The 22,472-nt window shown below is 48.0% G+C and overlaps 1 protein-coding gene across 1 annotated transcript in view; it reads left to right on the top strand.

Annotated features, from left to right (window-relative positions):
- Positions 1–22,132, top strand: part of PPIL2 (peptidylprolyl isomerase like 2) — a 63,844-nt gene extending 41,712 nt beyond the window's left edge. The window contains exons 15-20 of the mRNA XM_035097876.3: positions 9,863–9,980; positions 10,442–10,498; positions 14,081–14,153; positions 14,316–14,378; positions 15,531–15,670; positions 20,037–22,132. Coding sequence (XP_034953767.1) covers positions 9,863–9,980; positions 10,442–10,498; positions 14,081–14,153; positions 14,316–14,378; positions 15,531–15,670; positions 20,037–20,130 — 545 coding nt within the window. The 3' untranslated portion in view covers positions 20,131–22,132. The remainder of the gene's footprint in view (positions 1–9,862; positions 9,981–10,441; positions 10,499–14,080; positions 14,154–14,315; positions 14,379–15,530; positions 15,671–20,036) is intronic.
- The last annotated feature ends 340 nt before the right edge of the window (positions 22,133–22,472 follow it).

Consider the following 22,472-nt stretch of genomic DNA (forward strand, 5'->3'; position numbering starts at 1 on the left):
TCCTGGATTCATTCTTCTTCTTTTGTTTAAAAAGAAGAAGATAAGTTATCTTCACATTGAGGGCAAGCTTTCTCAATGTTTCCATCTTGCATCTATCTCCGCCTGCTGGCTCAGCGGGCCTCAGAGCTCCCTCCCTCGGAGCTTGTAGCAACTTTTGCAAAGCTGCCGCTTAAGCGATTCTGGAAAGGAGCTCTTCCCAGCAGCCACCATCATTCAGAGTGAATTAAGGGGAGTTACTCTTATTGCATGCTTCAGAGCCATGTGGCTAAATCACTGGCACAAAGAGAGCAAACTCTCTAGAGTGCTTGCAGGAAAGACTGCTCTGCACTGCCACGGATCCTGTACCTGTGATTGTGCGAAGATTACCAGCCTAACCTCCCCCCCCCCAATATCCCTGAGGGATCGGGTTTCAGTTATTGCTGCGGTTATCAGATGACAGAAGCAGAGACCGAGAGACTTGTGGAAAGTGTGGGAAATTAGACTGTAGTTCTCATTTGCAGGGCATCCGGAAGACAGCCCTGGGTCGTTTGACCCTTTCATTCTCTCCCCCACCCCCCCTTTAAAAACTATGCAAGACACTCTTTTAAAGAACTTATAACTTTAATTTAGTGTGGTTTCAGTTTCAGATTAAATATATACAATGGAACCTCGTGTTACGTACTGTCCTCCTTGCGAACGCTGCGGATTACGAGCGCCGCTAACCTGGAAGTAGGGAACTTTGTTGGGAACTTTGCCCCGGGATGTGAGCGGAAGTCGTGTGCCGGCAGTGTGGCAGGCGCCATTAGCGAAAGCTCACCTCGGGTTGTGAACGGTTTTGGCTTAAGAACGGACCTCCGGAACGTATTAAGTTCGTAAACGGAGGTACCACTGTATGAGGAGTAAAAAGGTAAAGGGGCCCTTGACCATCAGGTCCAGTGGTGTCCGACTCTGGGGTTGCGGCACTCATCTTGCTCTATAGGCCGCGGGAGCATGTGGTCATGTGGCCAGCATGACAAAGCTGCTTCTGTCGAACCACAGCAGTGCATGGAAACGCCGTTTACCTTCCCGCCGGAGCGGTCCCTATTTATCTACTTGCACTTTGATGTGCTTTCGAACTGCTAGGTGGGCAGGAGCTGGGACCGAGCAATGGGAGCTCACCCCGTTGCAGGGATTCAAACCGCCGACCTTCTGATCAGCAAGCCCTAGACTCTGTGGTTTAACCCACAGCGCCACCTCTACACAAATCCGGAGTGGAGTCCCTAAAATGGTTGGATGACACCTTGTCTGCATCCTTCCGGTATCTCCTGCAGCCAAGCTGGTGCCAAATGTATTGCTCTGCTCTCCTTTGGGCCACATCAGTGAGGCTGAGAGTGGGCTCTTGTAGTCTGGGCAGCCCAAGACCTCCATACACACTTCCCAGGGTTGCATCTCAGGGAAATCACTTAACAGTTTGACTTCATACACACACACACCCGAGGCGCACTACATTGTCTCTCAAGACAGATGGAGGCCAACAATATGTTTGAGGAGGGTGTGATCAAGCAGATGTTATGCATTCTAAGCCTTTGGAGTGTAGTAGATGGGATTTTAAAAGTCAACAACCAAGAGTATTAAAGAACTGGAGTGGTTACATTGCCAATTGCGGAATAAGTGGCATTCTGGCTTAATATACTGTTTTTGGTTCTCTTAACAGTGTGTAGCTATTTAAGATTCCATTTACTCTATGCAGCTGTTTAAGAAGGAAGCTTCAGATGCGTGCTTAGAAGAAGCAATCAGAATGTTACCTTCCTCTTAATCTAATTCAGTATTTCAGTCCTGAGGCAAGCCTGATTTACATTGCAGCCAGACTAGAAATATTCCTTTATCTTAACAAGTCATGTGGCATTTGAAATTCCTTGCGGTAATCGGTCTTAAGGATTTGCTGTAATGTGCGCTGTGCTCCCTGTTTCACAGAGAGGGAGAGGGAGAGAGATAAAAGCTCAGAGACTTCCATTTCCAGAAGCTAGGGAGGGTTTGTCTTGAGGCTCCCTTTGCATTGTATTAAATGGGTTTACCGGTAACTGCCATGCCAATCCACGAGCAAGGCTGGGAAGTGCCACTGTGTGGCGACCAGGCAATCTCGGGTGCCCGCTTAGGCATTGAAGCAAAGGATGTGCGCCATTGAGAAAGAGGACACAAGCTTGTATGAATTTGTTTTTTAATAATAATAATAATAATAATAATAATAATAATAATAATAATAATAAATAAAGCATTTGTTAATTTGTAAGTATAGATTAAAATTCAGAAAGTGTGTCTAGAATTTAAATTCCACAAAATCCAAGCCAATAGACTCCCCATCCAAATACCTCCCAAATAAATTATTTGCTACCCAAATCAACACAGGAAACTGCCTTGTACTGAGTCAAACCATCAGTTCATCTAGTTCCATATTGTAGGCACTGGTGTGGTTCGCCAGGTTATTGGGCAGGGGACATTCCCTACTTGGAGATGCTCTACTACGGAGTTATGGCTCTTCTCCAGGGCAGTTCTGGACTATCACCCAGTCGCAAATCTGCAATTCCTGGGCAAGGTGATTGAGCGGGTGGTTGCTGAACAACTCCAGGCACGCCTGGAAGAAGTGGACCATTTGGATCCCTTCCAGTCGGGATTCAGGCCTCACCATGGGACTGAAACTGCCTTGGTCGCACTGGTCGATGATCTCCGGCGGGCTAGGGACAAAGGTAAGAGCTGTTTCCTTGTTCTGCTGGATCTCTCAGCGGCTTTTGACACCATCGACCATAACATCCTTCTGGACCATCTAGAGGGGTTGGGAGCTGGGGGCACTGTTATACAGTGGTTCCGCTCCTTCCTCCTGGGCCGTGTTCAGAAAGTGGTGATGGGGGATAAGTGTTCAGACCCCTGGGCTCTCACTTGTGGGGTGCCTCAGGGTTCTGTCCTCTCCCCCATGCTTTTTAACATCTACATGCAGCCGCTGGGAGAGATCATCAGGGGGTTTGGGCTGGGTGTTCATCAGTATGCGGATGATACCCAGCTCTACCTCTCTTTCAAATCAGAACCAGTGAAGGCGGTGAAGGTCCTGTGTGAGTGGCTGGAGGCGGTCAGAGGATGGGTGGTGGTTAACAGATTGAGGTTGAATCCTGACAAGACAGAAGTATTGTTTGTGGGGGACAGGAGGCGGGCAGGTGTGGAGGACTCCCTGGTCCTGAATGGGGTAACTATGCCACTGAAGCACCAGGTGTGCAGCCTGGGAGTCATTTTGGACTCTCAGCTGTCCATGCATGCACAGGTTAATTCTGTGTCCAGGGCAGCTGTCTATCAGCTCCATCTGGTACGCAGGCTGAGACACTGAGATACACTGAAACAGAAGTCACCAGAGTGTGCATGCACACGAAAGCTCATACCAAGAACAAACTTAGTTGGTCTCTAAGGTGTTACTGGACAATTTTTTAATTTTTTATTATATATTTCTACTGCGTCAGACCAACATGACTACCTACCTGAATTAGCCACCACCACCTCTCATATTTTTAATTCTAAATAATAATAATAATAATAATAATAATAATAATAATAATAATAATTTATTATTTATACCCCGCCCATCTGGCTGGGTTTCCCCAGCCACTCTGGGCAGCTTCCAACCAAATATTAAAAACAGTACAGCATCAGACATTAAAAACTTCCCTAAACAGGGCCGCCTTCAGTTGTCTTCTAAAAGTAAAATAGTTACTTATTGCCTTGACATCTGCTGGGAGGCCGTTCCACAGGGCGGGTGCCACTACCGAGGAGGCCCTCTGTTTGGTTCCCTGTAACCTCACTTCGCGTAATGAGGGAACCGCCAGAAGGCCCTTGGAGCTGGATCTCAGTGTCCGGGCTGAATGATGGGGGTGGAGACACTCCTTCAGGTATACAGGACCGAGGCCGTTTAGGGCTTTAAAGGTCAGTACCAACACTTTGAATTGTGCTCGAAAACGTACTGGGAGCCAGTGTAGATCTCTCAGGACCGGTGTTATGTGGTCCCGGCTGCCACTCCCAGTCACTAGTCTAGCTGCCGCATTCTGGATTAATTGCAGTTTCCGGGTCACCTTCAAAGGTAGCCCCACATAGAGCTCATTGCAGTAGTCCAAGCGGGAGATAACCAGTAGTCCAAGCGGGAGATTGGTCCAAATAAAGGTGGCGGTAGTGGCCTAAAGTGGATTTTGGATTCTCCCCACCCCCTATAAACAAACACAACAACTACCTAGGATTTTCAGTTTTTACTAGCAACCCATCGTTCACCAGCTAAGGACAGTCTCAAAATCGCAGCACAGGGGATCAGAATTACACGCTGCACCCCAAGCACCATATTCCGGGGTGACCTGTGTATACAGGAACAAATCCACACCTGAGCTTGCAATTCTTGCACCAAACACTAAAAATGCACCAAGAGAGTTTCAAAAGCATTCAATGAATAGTCCCATTTTACAGGTGAGGTGCACTGAGGTGGAGATAGAATAAAGTAACTCAAGGCTAGTGCAGACCCTTCTTTTTTCACAGAACTAGTTTAGTGGCATCATTCATAAGTTTGAAACCTTTCGTTAACATCAGAGGGAGATCCAAGCCCCCTTGGGATTCCCATTGGGGGGACCCCGTCCCTTTCTGCAAAGAAAAAACATGAAGTTGGAACACTTGGGAGGCCAATTTGGAGAAGAAAAACACATGGCAGGAAGAGGGTTAAGCACCTCATCCTCTGTTGTTTTTCAGCTCAAAAGCTACCCCAGCCCCACTGAAGCCACCTTTCCTTTAACAAAGAGACTGGGGGATTGTTACAAACATCTACAGTGTAGGTTAACCCCAGTGTCACAAGGGAGAACGAAAGCAAGCTGTCAGTTGGTTAAACAAGAAGCCCTCCCACTTCATTCGCCCAATCCCCTTCCTTCACATCCGCCCCCTTTCTACCCAATTGAGTAAATGGCAATTCATTTTTAAAATGCCATGCATGATGCGTTTCCCACCTACACCTTTTGTTTGGAATATTGCAGGTTTTGTTATTTTAACAGGCCCCTCATTTAAAGCAGCACCTGTATGTGGCAAATGTCAAGCTCACAAGGGAGAGCACATCTTTTCCGTGGCAACAGAGCTGAGTTGCTATGGTTTTGAGAAGCAGTTGAGAGAATGCATGGCCGCTTCAATATCTCTGGGGAGGATGCATTGCAAACTCCTGTCTCTTCCCCCCACCCCAGTACACCCACCCTGTGCACACATAAACACATAATTTATTTTTGTGTTCCTCGCCCGCTCCTTCTGTTTAAAAGTCACTATTTTAGGATACCTAAAAGATTGGTATCTCATCTCTTATGTGGCCAGCCACTCACTGTGCTCTGTAAGAGATGGCCATTTCTAGACCAGAATAGCCTGCCTACTGCCCTCCAGGCACTGGAGGTGTTCTCCCAGTTAGATTGCTGCAGTGTGTTTTGTGTGGGGCTGCCCTTGAGGTTGGCCTGGAAGCTGCAGCCAGTGCAGAATGCAGCAGCTCATCTATCTTCCACCCATAATTCATCTTAGTCCAAATCTAAATTTATTTTCCCATCCATCTATCCTCTATTTCTCCCCTTAGCCTCAAATTTATACCCAAAAAATTTCCATACATTCAAATATTATTTCATTTATCATAATAACATTGAAACACTTAAATCTAATTCAGCCCCCCCTCCCCTGGACTCTGGGTCTCCCAGATGAATCAGCCAGTTCCATAGGTCTTTCCAGTTTCAGGCCGTCTTGATCAGTAAAAATAATAATAACATCCATTATTACTCCTCACCCCACTCCCGCTCTTTCACCACCTATCCACCACTCTCCCTTCTTCGTCCCCTGCTGCCTCCCCAGTTCCCTAGCTGTTGCACAATACCACCCAACTACATTTCCACTTTTCAGCCCACTTTTCCATTACTTTCAATGGAAAAGTGCGCCTCTACTCATGTACGCTTCTAGTTACGACCGGACCTCCGGAACGGATTATGGTTGTAAGTAGAGGTTCCACTGTATGCCCATGCCTCCTACAAGATCGGCCGGACCCCGCATGCGCCCATTTGACCACTTGGATCGGGAGAGCTGGCACTACTCCCAAGTGCCACGGCATAAAACCAACCCTGAATTTGTAAGAATTCGGATCGTTTAGTGTGGCAACGCTGCCTGTTGAGATCACTTTACTCTTTTCAGCGCCTGCTAAAAAACCTCCTTGTTTAAACAAGCCTACCCAGACGCTTAGAAAAAAGGGGGTAATTTTTAATCTGTTTTAGCATTTTGACTTCCGTATGTTTTAAAGTAGGGTTGTGATTTTCGACCTGCTCTTTGCCGGCTTCGTAAACCGCTTTGAGGTTTTCTGCAATCAAGTGGAGCATAAATTTCGTTAAATGGATAAATGCCGTCTTACCAGTAGGTCTGTTCCATACAATATAGGAATTGAAGTGTGGCAGCACCTACCCTGTGGAACTATAAGCACCGTCTCTATTGTCTTTTGGCACTTAACTGAAGACCTTCTTTTCTCAGCAACCCTTTTAATTGGAGATCTTTATCCTAATCTGTCTCCGCACTGGGTTTGTATGCATGAAGTTGATAACCTGGGGTGTGTGGGGAGCAGAGCGAGCAGTGGCTGGTGTCCATTGGCACTGCTGGGGGGGGGGGGAGATAGGGAGCCCAACAGTGGACGGGAGCCAGAGCTGACGATAGGCAAGGCCGGCTAACTCTGGTTTTGCCTCCATCCTCCTCTTCCTCCTTCTCTTTGTTAAGTCCTGCAAAAGCTGTGCTGTTTTCCAGCGGCATGCAACAGTACCACTATCTTTTTGAAGGGGAAGAGGCGGGAGGGCTCTTGGATCCCGTCAGAGCATCGTGCCTCCTTCCCCGAGCCCAGGAAGCATTTGCCCACCTTGGGGATGTCCTGCCGCCTCCTTCCCAAAGTCAAGCAAGGGAGGCCTTTTCACCTGGGCAGCAGTGCCCTGGTAGGTGGGCGAGGGAGCACAGCCTTGGCATTGGGCCACGCCCGTCCCCATGCATTGGCCATGCCCGCTGCTTGCTGGTGAGTACCGGCACTATTCCCCCTAGGAAAAAAGTACTATGCAAAAGCAATACTGAGGCTAAAGAGGAAGCAGGCGGCCTCTGCCACCCCTTAAGTTAAAGAAGGATTGGAAGGGATCGAGACAGAGGTGGACGGGGCTGAGGCCCGTTTCCCCAATGGAGCAGACTCCATTGCCAGTAGCTTCTGGTCTGCCTCTCCTTATCCCTTCCCTTGGATTCTTCTCCCCTGCTCACTTTGCAGCCTACGTGCGCCAAAAGCCTCCCAAGTACAGCAGAGGCTTTTTGGAAGCGGCTGTTCCGCCAGTGATGCGATTCCTCCAGAGGATCATTAAGGTTTGTTCTGCAAGCCAAGCCACCTTCTTCTCTGCTTGTTGCAGATGCGTTTTCTGGTGTTTTGTTTCTGGTAATGATGCAAAGTGGCCGGGGGGGGGGGGGAGAAATCGACTATATAACTCTGGGAATGACTCATCTCAGAATGTTCTCTCCTGATTAGGAATAGTCCTGGAGGAAAATGAAAATGTCACACATCTGTCATAAATAACATGAAAGTGAGGAGCCCAAAGCAGATGAGCTGCATGCACTCCACCTGCGGTTGCCTTTTGTCTCTGCTCAAGGGGGTGGGGACCAGCTCCTTAGTGGGCTCAAATGTTGCAACATTGCAAGTCCCACATGAATCTTGAGGGAGTTTGCTCCTCCTGCAGAGGTTGGAGATTTTGGGGGCAGCTACATATGCCACGCGAGGGTTCTGTGAGATGGATAATGGTGACCTTTTGAGCAGAAGCTTCAGTAATCCCAGTGGAATCCAACAAGGCAGATAGCAAGCTCATTCTCCCAGGTGCCTGTCTTTTGTTTAAGGACTAGCTACCCTGTGGCTCTCTGGATGTTGGACTGCAGCTCTGATCATCCCATTCTACTGTTTGTGCAGAGCTGCTGAGATTTGGTCAGCAATGTAACGCGGAGGGTGGCAGGCTAGCCTGTCCTGCTTTATGTAGCCCAAACAGCCACCATCCACAAACAAGAGAGAGGCATTTGTAGGCATGGGAAGGTTTGCAGAAGTTCTCATTTATAATCGGCAGAAGGGGAGGCAGGACACCAAACTGCTCATTGACTACCGAACATCCTCACTGGCCATGGAATGCCGGCACTTAGTTTGAACTGGTGGGAGGAGGAATGGAGTGACCTGGAAGAAGGCACAGCTGGATGGGACGTTGAGCCCAAAGCACTCAGTGCTGCTCCCATTTGTATGCATAAAGAAATGAGCTTACCCTCCAATAAACCTGTCCCACGAGTGGTGTGTCCTGCTTCGCCGCATCCAAAATGGACTGAATCTTGCCCCAAATTGCTGGCATTTCTCTTGCCGCTGGAAGAGGTGGCGGTGGGGTTGGGGGGACACACCTGTGGGTGTGCCACCTATGAGACTTCTGCCTGGAGCAACAGCCTCACCTTGCCTAATGACTGGGCCGGCTCTGGCCGATCCTTGTGTTATCAGAATGGCACCGATGTCTGGGGTGGACTGGAGTCTGAAGAGGTTGGGGAGGGGAGAGGATGTGTGAACAGGGGAGCACAAGGACAATCATGGGGTAGGGGCCCACAATTTGTGGGGTTCTGTGCCACCCATGAGGCAGGTGCTGTGGGGGCGGTGGAAGTGGGGACCCAAGGGGAAGAGACCAGGCAGCCTGAGACCGGGGAGGGGGGCAGAAAGGAGGTGGGAGAAGAGTTTCAGGGAATCTCGGAGGCGGAAGAAGCTGCCATGGTCCCTGGGAGAGCCATGCCTTCAGAATCTCTCCTATCCTCCCCTCCGCGGTCTCTACGCACAAGGTGGGGCTTGAAGCGACGGGACTAGCTGGAGTCACTGAGAGTTCGCGCAGACACCTCAGACAAGGGGTTTTTGGTAAGCTGAAAGGGGCCTGGTCCTTAGCTGCCAATTTCCCGTTTTTCGCAGGAAACTCCCGGAATTTAATCCATTTCCCGCTGTTCTCCCAAATGGAGAAAAATCCCGGAAATCCCCCGGATTTCCTACCTGTCAGGGAGACTCCATTTTGGGTGCCGCTCTTCCCATGTGTGGGCAGCGGAAATCGGGCAGAGCAGCACCGGAAGTCGCTTCTACGCATGCCAGGCGGCCATCTTGGTGGCCGCTGGGCATGCGTAGAAGCGACTTCCGGTGCCGCTCTGCCCGATTTCCGGTGCCCACACATGGGAAGAGCGGCCCCGGAAGTTGCTTCTACGCATCTTCCGGTGCCACGCCGCTGCTGATCCCGAATTTTTCAGTGGGAGACTTGGCAGGTATGGCCTGGTCACGCTGTTGCTTCCAACTGTCTGGATTGGAGCAGAGGTAGATCACCTGGGCAGCTGGTTAGCAGGGGTGGTGTGTGTAGCCCTGGCACCTGAGGAGCTGGTGTAACCGAGTGCTTTGCCAATAATGATAATGATGATGATAATAATAACAATAATAATTTATTATTTATACCCCGCCCATCTGGGTGGGTTTGGAAATACACTTCCAAAAAGCTTTTCCTCGTTGGGCTGGGTGTGCTCGGGACAATCCCTCATAACAGCTGTGGGAATTGCTTGTAACAAAACCATAGCAAAAGCCCAGGGAGAAAAAAATAAGTCTCTAACCTAGTTGCCAGCAAAGTTGCCAGGCGGGTTTTGCTGGGAGAGTCAATGCTGAGCTAGATGGACCATCGCCTTGTCTCAGTATGGCGCCGCCTTTTCTTCTGGCCTTTTGACCTATCTTGTGCCTGTGTGTTTGGGACTGGCGTGACCAAGTGTGGACTAATAATAATAATAATAATAATAATAATAATAATAATAATGTTTGTTTCAGGGGGAGAGTCCTATTGGGGGAAGCCTTTCAAAGATGAGTTCAAGCCCAACCTGTCCCATACGGGACGTGGCATCCTCAGCATGGCTAATACCGGACCCAACAATAACAAGTCCCAGTTGTGAGTATTTGCTTGGCTCTTTTTTTATCTCAAGGCACATGGCTTTAAAACCCATTTAAGGAGCATGTGGAATTCTGTGAAAAGCTTGGGGCCGGGTCGCTGTCTAACAATTTCACCCTTTACAACCTCTCTTACTTGTTTTTAAGACTAACGCGATCCTCTTACTGCTTTCAATCCGCTTGTTTGCCCTTTGCGCTATTTTATTTTTTTCTGCAAGCAACCCGAAAGGGTTAATGGAAAGGTAGAATCCTTGTGAGGAATCAACGACCCATTAACCAACCATGCTGCCTGATGGGAGTTGTAGTCCAACTCCACCAGGATGGGGAACCCCTCCCCTAAATCTTTGCCATCTGGCTTCTGTCTTTGAAATTCTCCAGGGTTTTTTTTATATATATACTGTATATAAGAAAGAAATATTGATGTGTTTTATGGCAGGTCTGTCTGTTTTCCCCTCTCTCCAGCTTCATCACATTCCGATCCTGTGCATACCTGGACAGGAAGCACACAGTGTTTGGAAGGTAAAAGAAGCAAGTTCATTGCAACATACATCCCGTTTTCCTGTGTACTTGGGCACCAGATAAATAGCTGGTGTGGTGTGTTTAGAGTGGTTAGGACTGGGGAGACCTGCGTTCGATCTCCAGCTATGCCACAAAAGCTCCAGTGGAGAGTTTGGGCTGGTTCTTCGCCTTTCAGTCTAGCCCGCCTTGCAAGAGGGTTGTGAGCATAAAAGGGCATCAACCCACATATGCTCCTTAGATCAGGGCTTGCCAAAGTTCTGCATTCGTTGACCCCCTGAGGAGCTTACAAAGTCACCTTTTAACCCAATCCAAATTCTGAAGAACATAACAAACGTTCTTTGAAACAAACAACAAAATAAATAAATTAATAATGATGGTGGTGATTAATTTTATTCATTGCTTTTTTGCCATGGCAACCCAAAGTGACTTACAATATTTTAAACAAAAAACCAGACACATATATGCATTAAAACTAGCACAAAAAAGCAAATAGCAGCTGTAACCCCCTTTTTTTAAAGCAATAAAGCAGCACTTTCTGAGAAGACTGTTGTATCCCACACTTATTAAGTGCAAAGGTTTCCCATCAGCAAGGAAGGGGCACTCTGTATATGCCCATGCACTTTATTTCTGTGGCTCGTAGTTCCTAATTAGTTTTTTTCACGCTGTACCTTGTAAACCTGTTTTTCCAGCTCCAGGCTCTTTCTGACCCCATTTTGACCCCTAGGTCTTCATTCAGCCCCTGCTATCGTAACAACAAGAGGGAACATTCCTCACTACCAGAAAATATATATAATGTTGCCACATCACACTCACTTTCAAATCACAGAAATCACTGATGAGGTACCTGCATTCCCCCCCCCAATAACTTACTTTCTAGATGGACTAGAGCAGGGTCCCCAAACTAAGGCCCCGGGGCCGGATGCGGCCCAATCACCTTCTAAATCCGGCCCGCGGACGGTCCGGGAATCGGCATGTTTTTACATGAGTAGAATGTGTGCTTTTATTTAAAATGCATCTCTGGGTTATTTGTGGGGCCTGCCTGGTGTTTTTACATGAGTAGAATGTGTGCTTTTATTTAAAATGCATCTCTGGGTTATTTGTGGGGCATATGAATTCATTCATATTTTTTTTCAAAAAATAGTCCGGCCCCCCCCCAAGGTCTGAGGGGCAGTGGACCGGCCCCCTGCTGAAAAAGTTTGCTGACCCCTGGACTAGAGACTTGTTTTTGTTTTTTTATGAAAGCTTGGGGTGTGCCGCTCCTGCCTAGGGCCACAAGTGAGAGGCTTTACATGTGTCATGGTGCCCGTGGGCACCAGGTTGGTAACCCCTGGGGGAAATGGTACTGAAATAGATGGACCAGTGTGTCTTAATGCAGTACAGGGCAGCTTCCGAAGTTCCCACAATGCTTTGTTTGTTTGTTGCATTTATGTGCTGCCTGTTCATCCAAGGAGCTCAAAGTGCTGTACGTGGTCCCCCCCCCACTCCTCCTTTGATCCCTACAACAACCTGTGAGGTAGGTCAGGTTGAGAGACCATGCCTGGTCCAAGTACGCCCAGTGATCTTCATGGGCGTGTAAACCAGGGATGGGTCAATGGTGGCCCTGCAGACATAGCTGGACTACAACTCCCATCATCCTGGGCCACTAGCCATGCTGGTTGAGGCTGATGGGAGTCACTTTAAGTCCTTGCGTAATGAATGCAGTGCATTATGTCTTTTGCTGCACGCACTGGAAATCTGCAAACGAATCTTTTGAGTTCTAGGCAGCCCTAATACCAACCTTCAGAATTTGGCTCCTCCAGCTATAAAGGGTGCCATACTTCGATCAACTCCCCCCCCCCCCCCGGTAAACACAGATTTGCCAAGCGGACGTGTAGATTTTTCTTCCGCAGGCAAGTCCCCTTCCCCCCTTCCTTCTGCTCCGTGTTTTCGTTTCTCTCCCTAAAGTATTCCAGATACTTTATTTATTTATTTTTGCATTGTCTCCTGAGCAGGAAACTGTGTTTTGCCTTGGGCCCCAGCCAGCGCAATATGGCAAGCTGCTTAATTGATATAATTTGGGAGCAGGAGAGAAAAACACACAAGCGGAAAGAAAAACGTCTCAGCACAGATGTCAGCAGAGCAGGCGAAGGTCTCTCCCTAAATGTAGGGATCAGCGTAGAGACTTTTGTGCCTTGGCAAGGCCTGACCTTAGTGCTGCGTTTCCTTTTGGCAGCTGTACAAATAACAGCATTCAGAATTGGTCATTGGTAATAATATGAATCATTATTAATAACATTATTAATATCATTGACCCAGGTGGTGCTGTGGGTTAAACCACAGGCTTGCTGATCAGAAGGTTGGCGGTTCGAATCCCTGCAACGGGGTGAGCTCCCGTTGCTCAGTCCCAGCTCCTGCCCACCTAGCAGTTCGAAAGCACATCAAAGTGCAAGTAGATAAATAGGGATCGCTCCGGCGGGAAGGTAAACGCCGTTTCCGTGCGCTGCTCTGGTTCGCCAGAAGCAGCTTTGTCATGCTGGCCACATGACCCGGAAGCTGTCTGCAGACAAACGCCAGCTCCCTCGGCCTATAGAGCGAGATGAGCGCTGCAACCCCAGAGTCGGACACGACTGGACCTAATGGTCAGGGGCCCCTTTACCTTTACCTTTAATATCATTGAATATTAAGACCATGTGGTGGAGTGGTTTGAGTGTCATACCAGGTCCCGGGAGACCAGGCTTCTAGTCCACACTCAACCATGTGTTTCTGAACAGTGGGGTTTTTTTTGGGGGGGGGTGCTTGATTTGGGTCCTAAAAAGGGTTCCCCCTCCCTTCCCCCCTCCTTTTTTGGAGGCGGCCAGCATGTGATATTCTGGATGTTTTGGGATTATTAAAGCCCAATTAAAATAAAGATCCCCAATAAGAAAGCTTGAGTTGATTTGTGAGAGAATGCTTCAGGACTTAAATCGAGGGCAATTAAAAATGTAGAGCACCCATGTTGTATGAGCTTTGTGTCTTCAGCGTTGTGTAAAGGCTTCTTCTGTTGCTGTCAGCCTGAAGCGTCGTCATAAAAAGGAGCTGTTGCTGGGAGCACATAGAAACCATTTGTGAAACAGCTTGGTGGAAACGCCCCTAAGTCTTCTCCCTTGCCTGGTCAAGAAGAGATTAGGACCCTATTGACTGATATTTGTGTTTTCATCCTGCCTGGCAAAGGACTGAACCATGTATCATTCAAACAGAAACTTGAGCAGGATTATTTCCTTCCACTGGGTGGCCAGAGTTTGCAGTAGTTGCTGCTTGCCTGGGGTTATTTTTTATCAATTTAATTTAGAGCGCCTTTGTGTTGCTTTCCCAGTGTTCAAATCCTCTTCCAGATAGCAACTAAAATACATGCAACATCATGAAAATCTAAAATAATGGAAAACGGAAAAGCGAAAGTAGTCGTGCCGGCCCGCAACCAAACAATCACAAGGTCCGCGTTAAGGTGATAGCTTTACAAAGGTGACCGAAATGTCGCAAATGCTTTTGGGACGATGCATTCCACCCCCCTCTTTCTCCCCACTTTGTTTTATCCCTCCACTCATATTGTCTTTTTTTCTTTTACAGAGTGGTCGGTGGCTTCGAGACGCTGACAGCAATGGAGAACGTGGAAAGTGATCCCAAAACGGATCGTCCCAAGGTAGCATCACCTGCAGCAACAGGTTACTTGCCTGAACTTTGTGGCCTCGTCGTCCTCTGCCACTCCTGCGCTTGAGCACGCTTTAAGTTCAGGAGCAGTGGCACTGATCCGTGGAGCGCACCATATACCTAAACCCACCCGCTTGTCTCCTTTTGTCCCCAGGAAGAAATAAAAATCATGTCGGCGACTGTTTTCGTTGATCCATATGAAGAAGCAGATGCTCAGGTGATGGTGGAAACTTGGGACATAAGCAGGCTAGCACAGAGAGCCACTCAAGCAGGAAATTAATTTAATACCTCCCTAGGCAGCCCTTAGTTCTGTGTGCGTGTGTTTGATTGTGTCCGCGCTTTTGAATTTCAAGAAAACCTGACTTAATCGGATTTTATTTATTTACAACCTTTGGGCATGACATGCCCTTTAGGCAAGATTGTTTTACAGTTTACTTGCTTCTTTCTGATTACCTTTCTCTCTTACCTCCCCCCCCCCAATGAGCTCAAGGTGTTGTACATAGTTCTGCCCCCTCTGTTCCATTTTATCCTCATAAAAAGTGTGGGCGGTCCCATCTTTTGACTATTTTAGTTGTTGATTTTCTGCATTTATATCCCACCTTCTTCTGCGAGGAGCTCAAGGTGTGGTTCTCCCGCTCCTCATTTAATCCCCCACAGCAAACCCTGTGAAGGAGGTCAAGATGAGAGGCAGTGACCGGCCAAAGGCCACTCAAGTGAGCTTCATGGCCGAGTGGGAGGATTTGAACCCTGTTCTCTCAAGTCCTAGTCTAGGACAGTGTTTCTCAACCTTTTTTGGGCCAAGGCACACTTGTTCCATGAAAAAAATCACGAGGCACACCACCATTTAAAAAGTTTAAAAAATTAACTCTGTGCCGCCCTATATTGACTATATAATTATGACTGTAAGAAACACTTGCCAATTGCTGTGTTGGTTGCAATCTCCTGTAATAAGGCTTCACAAGCCGCTGATTTCTCTGCCAGCACAATCCTTTGCTCAGCAAGTTTCAGGTTGAGCTCATCCAGCCAGCTTCTTTAAGTTTGTCTAAAACCACCCTCCAGTCGTTTGCACTGAGCTTTGGGAAAGAGGAGGAGAAATATTGCTTTCCGGTGGGTCAGTGTTGTTTATTGGCGGCCGCCAAGCACGTGACAATGCAAATCGCCCTTCTCGTCGCCGCACGTCGCCGCACACCAGCCAGCGTCTCGCGGCACACTAGTGTGCCGCGGAACAGCGGTTGAGAAACGCTGGTCTAGGACACTCATCGCTTCGCCTTGCTGGCTCTCGATATCTAGATAAATGGCCCTCCGGTCTGTTTGATGTCGTGCCTTTCGGGACCTTACCTGCTCTTGTGTCTCCTCTTCTTCTTCAAAGGTCGCCAAAGAGAGAGAGAAGGCTCAGCAAGAGGAGGAGGCAGCCAAGGAGAAGACCAAAGTCGTCGTCCCAAAGAAGGAGCAGCAGATTCCAAAGACGTACCGGGAGGGTGTCGGGAAGTACATCAACATAGCCGCAGCGTGAGTTGTGCGACTGAACTTGAGAAGAAGTGAAATTGCTCCACGTCTTTGTTACATAGGCAAGATCAGACTGTTTGCCTTTTGGCCCCCAGTATTGTCAACTCTGAGGGACGTGGATGGCGCTGTGGTCTAAACCACAGAGCCTAGGGCTTGTTGATCAGAAGGTTGGCGGTTCGAATCCCCACGACAGAGTGAGCTCCCGTTGTTCGGTCCCAACTCCTGCCAACCTAGAAGTTCAAAAGCACATCAAAGTGCAAGTAGATAAATAGGTACTTCCGGCGGGAAGGTAAACGGCGTTTCCATGCACTACTCTGGTTCGCCAGAAGCGGCTTTGTCCTGCTGGCCACATGACCCAGAAGCTGTCTGCGGACAAACGCCGGCTCCCTCGGCCAGTAAAGCAAGATGAGCACGCAACCCCAGAGTCGTCTGCGACTGGACCTAACAATCAGGGGTCCCTTTTCCTTTACCTTTATTGTCAACTCTGACTGGCAGCACACTCTCCAGGATATCAGGGTGGGTGTCATGTGCAACCTTCAAAAGCTGAAGGTGTTGGAGATGGGAATGTTTTCAGAAGGCAGCGGGTGGGGACAAAAGTTGTTGTTGTTGTTGTTGTTATTATTATTATTATATCAGTAGTGTTTGAGTAAAACACTGAAAGTGAGTAGCTGTCAGGCTTCAGGGACTTGGCTTCCTCCCCCACCCCTTTGGCAGTAGATAAGCAGAACAAAGCGAAAGGAATCTCTTGCCAGTTAGAAAGTTTAACGACCACAGCGAGAGAACAAAGAATCCATTCCTAGCATGAAGGTGCTCCCAAGGAAGGGTTCCACCCACTTCCCCCCTAGTCACCCCGTCACTTCTGCATCTTGCACCCTGATCTCAGAACCACTGTGCTTTTTGAGTTGCCACCTTATCTGCTCTCCTTGACCTTGGGCTGAGCAGATGGACGCTTTCCAGTGAAAGTGAATCTGTTAACTTTCTCTCCCCCAGTTCTTCTCCTAGCTGTTCACCACCCAGTTCTTCGGTCTTCTGAACTATGTCCCTCTGCAAACCACTGCTCCAAATCTATACTGTCCCACTGCTCCTGGGAAGATTCAGGATCCTGGTCAGGGTGAGGGGTCAGGGGTGGCTCCCACCGTTCCTCCTCAGGAACACGGTCCCTGACATCGGGAGGTTATTTTCTCTCTCAAACACACAAAATAAGAACAGTGCCTGTCTCGTATCGCAAGCTTCACTAATGCTAGAAACATACTTTTAAAAGAAGGAAAGCTGGGAATCTAGGATTTATGGTTCCTCTAACGCTGCAGGTGCCCATGTCTGGATGGAAGGAGGCGAATGGCAGCTGAGTGGAGCTGAAGGGGGGGGGCTCCCAGTCTCCCCTCTCCCTCATGACAGTGTTGGATCAAGGGCTCATCCCATTAAATCACTATAAAGTATTAAAATGCCTGGAACGCTTGGGGAGGTTTGCAGAGGAGAGCCCATTTTCACCAAAATTTCTCCTGCCTCTTTCTCCTTCCCTTAACAAATTGAAAAGCGAGCGAATGAGAGAGGGAAAAACTTGAGCGAGTGGACGAGAGAGAATTGATGGCAGTTACCCTGGTGTGATCCACTTTAGATTAGACCAGGGCCCACCAGCTGAAGACAAACAGCCTGAGGCGAAGGTGTGACGTTTCCTTGACCGATGTTGCTTCTTGCCTCTGATACGAAGCCATGCCAGGAGCCCATTGAGTTTAAAATTGCTTTTTCTCCTCCAGTCTTGGTTTGCCATGAAGATGCGGAGGGAAAGTAATTGATGCCTGTTAGCAGGGAGTCTGGCTCCTCTGGCGTGCTTCTCTTTCACTCCTGTCTTCCAGCCTTAAGTTCCGTTTTTTAAAAAGGGGAGGGTGTAGCTCAATGCTAGGATCATTCAGAGTCCATGGCCTGCCCCCCCCCCCAACTGGGCACTTAGTCGTTAGACTGTGAGTGTGAGCAGGCGATCGTGGCAGCCTCAGGAGGAGTCAGAAGTAGCAGGGGTGGGTGGGTAGTGGTGGTAGCTGCAGGCTTTAGCAGCTGCCTTTCCTCGGAAAGCCAGCGTTGCACACAGATCAAGAGTTCCTAAGCACTGAAAAGATTGCGATACCCCATTTGTTATTCAAAATGTACCCAACAAGAAACAGAAAGACAACATTTTACTTTTTTGAAATGACACGAGACTTGACGCGTGTGCCGAAATGCATAGGCATTTGTGTTATACGCAACCCCATGGTGAGATCTGATTTCATAGAATAGTTTGTAGAGTTGGAAGGGACCCTGAGGGTCATCTAGTCCAACCCCCTGCAATGCAGGGATATTTTGCCCAGTGTGGTGGGGCTCGAACCCATGACCCTGAGATTAAGAGTCTTGTGCTGTACCGATTTCCTCGCGGTCTTTAAATCTACGTTGGTAGGATGGCCCCCTGGTTTCTTTTTTGGTTTGGTTTCTGTGGGGATACATAATGATAAAAAGAGAACAAGAAAAAAATGGGGAAAGGTGGTGCAATGGAGTGTAAGGTAGTCTAACAAAGTTCTGATTTCCCCCATTATATCCACACTGGTGCTTTCAAAAAATAAGATCAATACTAAATCCTTTCAGAAACTTCTCAATTTGTGTGTGTGTTCCTGCTTCGCTGTTGCCCTGAGCACCTACTCAGTCTGCCCATTGGGTAACCTAGCACTGCTTGGTCCCTGAGCAAAGGCAGTACGAGCAGGACGGAGCGTGAGACAAGAGCAGCATCAGCTTTGCAAGGCCAGCTGGTGTTCCTTGAGGTGGGGGGGGTCTCGGCCAGCTCAAGGCCAACACCCACCCAGGCTTTCTAGCCACACTGAGGTCCAGCTCCGAGAGCCTTCTGGTGGTTCCCTCACTGCAAGAATTAAAGTTACAGGGAACCAGGCAGAGGGCCTTTGCAGGAGTCGCGTCCCTGTGGAATGCCCTCCCGTCAGATGTCAAGGCGATGAATGACTGTACAACTTGTAGAAGGCAACTGAAGGCTGCCCTGTATCAAGAAGTTTTTAAGATTGGATGCTTATATATTTGTTGGAAGCCTCCCAGAGTGGCTGGAGCAACCCAATCAGATGGGTACAAATAATAAAAAAAATTATTGTTACTATTAGTCGAAAAGCAGGATATAAATCTTACGAAATAAATAATTTTTAAAAGGCAAACAATACCTCAGGTTCTTCGTGTTTTTGAGCAAGAGAAGAGCTCAGCACTCTGCTGCTGAGCAGATAGCGATGGGGACCAAGACATAGCTCAGGGTTAGAGCCCAAGCTTTCCGTGTTGAAGGTGGCAGGTTCAATCCCCAGCATCTCGCTAAAAAATGAATCTCAGGCGGACTTTTTGTGGGAGACTCCAGAGAGTGTGCTGCTGGTCGGAGTAGACCAGCATTTGCCAACTTGGTGCCCTCCAGATGTTTTGGACTTCAACTCCCATCAGCCACACAGCACAACTGCTGTGGCTGATGGGAGTTGTAGTCCAAAACGTCTGGAGGACTCGCAAGTGTTCAAAAGCTCCACTGGACAGGACGAGACTCTTAGAATTTTGATAAAGTGTCAGGCGTAGCTCTAGCGGCTTTAGCCCAAACGTAGCAGAGTATCGCTGCACAACACGGAAACTTCCAGAGGTTTCAATGACTAGACGTCTGGACGCAGAATAACTATATACAGGATTTATTAAATAAAAGAAAAACAGAGTTTCTATATACAAAGCAAAGCAAAATAAATCCTTACTCTCTCTCTCTCACAACCATCTGATACAACACGTCTCCTTCTAACTCTCACCTACACCACCACACAGAACAAATGTGCTAGCATTCCTTAATAACAGAGCTCAGTGCTGACCTTCAACCAATGAGAGAGTAGTTGCTATGTCTCTGGCAGAACTTGGCTTTCTGCCCAGTCTTAATTGACTCCCAGAGTTATTAGTTTGAGAAGCAAGAGTCTGATTGTTTCCCAGAGAACCAATTAAGAGAAACCTGAACAGAGACTGGGTGAACAAGTCGTCTTACTATACAGAAGCTTTATGTGTTCATAGGAAAGCCACACCCACACCATGGTTTCATTGGGGAGGCCCAGATTCACACCCCCTATTCAGGAACAGAACAGTACCGAGTGACCAGTCGCCCTTTTTCAGCCTAACCTGCTTCACAAGATGGTTGTGGGGGACCAAGAGGAGGGAGGGTTGCTGATCTTTGGATTGATGGGTGGGGCAGAAGATGTAAATAAAAAGGGCTGCCCTCCATCCTAGCTGCATGTACTCAGAAGGAAGTCTGGTTGCACTCATTGGGGTTCATTTCCCCAGGTGGGTAGGGTTAGGCTCACAGCCTGAGCCCTGACCGGTGTGGTTTCCATTACAGGAAGCGAGTGGCTGAAGATGATGGGCCGTCCACCAGCACAGCTGCAAAGAAAGACAAGAAGAGCGCAGGCTTTGGGGACTTCAGCTCCTGGTAGGGACCAAAAACCCAGCCGTAACCAAGCCTGGACTCTTGGACAGAGAAAGCCCAAGTTCTACATCTCTCCTGCAGCGGGCAAAGAAACCCAAACCCAGCCACTTCAAGACATTTTTCCTAACATGATTTAAGTCAAATTTCTTTGGCCTTTCTCTCTCTTTCTCTCGCCCTTCTCAGGAAGAACCGCTTTGCTTTTTCAGTGAGCTGCTGGGCTCCCTAATTCAAGGAGGACTCTTAATGCGTTGTTGCTCAGCAGATTTATCAGCAGAACACGAGAGGATGCTAAAAACAGATGAATGAGAGAGGTTCTATTCCCGGCTTAAATGGGTAATTGCCAGATTTCAGAGGAGGCGGCGAGAGCATTAGAGCTGTACCCTTGTTGCAGGAGACACATAACGCTTTACGCCTTCCCAGTTTTAATTTGTAAACACCGCCTGAGCACCCTCCCTCCATTTCACACCTCCTACTGCACTGTATGAGAGCAACCTTGCTGCTGCTTAGAAGCACCCGCCTCTTCTCTCTATGGGCTCTGGGATCATAACAGAGCTGCAGCTGCCCAGTGTCCTCTCTCTTAGGAATACAGTGCCCGAGCTACCAGGTTTGACGGAGGGATCTGCATCAGTTCAGTTCAGATCTTCTGCTTGCAGGCACAAATTGAAGCTCCACTGCCCCCCCCCCCTCATTTTTGATGTGCAGCATGAAGAGGTTGCAGCCCAGCTAGGACACAATTAGAAAAATGACCTCCCGCTTTAAGAAGCACAGGGACCAGACTGGAGGGTTTGCTTACTCCTTTCTTTGCCCATCCTTTTTATCATTTGCAAATCCCCTCCAAGTGCTTTTGACCCTTAGGGGTGACCCTTAGGAGGAGAATCAGCTAGAAGATGCCATTTGGAGAGGAAACGGTCAGCAAGGAGCAGTTTGAGCCCTTCTTTCGGCTTGAAGCTAACCCCTCCTAAACCTACTATCCTCATTAACAAAAACGACTGCCCAGCAGTCACCGTGTGCATTTCTGTGCAATGCGCATTCTGCCCTTTCTACTAAATATGGGCAGGGTTAAGGTGTGTCTGGAGCCCCAGATTGCTTAGAAGCATTGGCTGAGTGAATGCCAAATGCCATTTGCTTATGTATATATGTATTTCTATTTTCATATAATTATATTTATAGGTAAAGAAAAGACCACCGGCACAAATATGTGCAACTTTTCTAGCTGCCTGGATTGCAGGAAATCAATCAAAAGGGCTCGCGGTCAGCAGAAAGTTGTAATAAAAGAAAGACGCTAGCTAGACTGTCATTGATTACATTTGTTTTTACTCATTGGCCTTGTAACAGTAAACCATAGTCAGTAATAAACCATGGCTTACTCTGAACAAGCAGTGTGGTGCTTAGTCACTTCCTCTCTGTTCTGCCTTGTCCCCTCCGAGAGAAACAAACTATGAGTGCTGATTCTAACATAATACTGAATCAAGCTTTGTGGTTCGTTTCTCCCCCAGACTGGCAGGCTGCAGCAAAAGGAGTGAACTGGTTTTTGGGCACCAGAAGTTGCTAATGATGGGTTACTGTTATGTGCTACCTGGGCTGGTATCCAAAAGCAGTGAAACCACTTCTTGGCGAAAGTGGCCCAAATAAAATGGCCAGTTCTACTCTACTTCTCCACTTCCAATGTACAGACCACACCCTCCCTGGGAGCCTGCCTAGAATATTTAAATGATCTTTGCAGACTAAGCGACAGGGATTGCTGCTAAAAGACAGGCCCCAAATTCCATCCACCGACAGACCATCATAATACCAGCACCCTGGCCAGACACATTGGAGTATTTACTTCTACTGCTTGGACTGATCAACTGACACCCCCTGGCAAGAAGTGAGGACCTCTTGCTTGAGAAAATAACTTCTTTAATCGCAGTACCACCTTGTTTATGAAGAAAGAAAACATCAAGTCCCCTTGACACAAAATTGTCTGTGATACGGGTTTTTTTCCATTAAAGAATTAAATTTTCTTTTGCTTCCTGCTTTCCCGTTCAGTTTTTCCGGGACCCTGCCAAAACTCTTTTGTTTGGCTTGCCAGGAAATGAGTCACCTATATTTTCTAAGATTCTTACTGGAGCCTTGATTTCTTTTGAGGAAATGGTTTGCAGCTCTATAAGGAGTTCAGCCTTGCTTGAAAAGATGAACATAGAGCCTTCAGTTTATATGCTGTGTGTGTGTGTGTGTGTGTGTGTGTGTTTGTTTAAAGCAGAGACGTGTCAACAGCTGGCCGCCTGGGCGGCTGGTGTGAGGAGCCTAGTACACCAGCAAAGTCCACTGCATTTGGTCCAAGCTTGTTGCTACTGCTGTTTACTTAAA

This window comes from Zootoca vivipara, chromosome 16, assembly GCF_965207765.1.
Source record: "Zootoca vivipara chromosome 16, rZooViv2.hap1.1, whole genome shotgun sequence".
Taxonomy (NCBI): domain Eukaryota; kingdom Metazoa; phylum Chordata; class Lepidosauria; order Squamata; family Lacertidae; genus Zootoca; species Zootoca vivipara.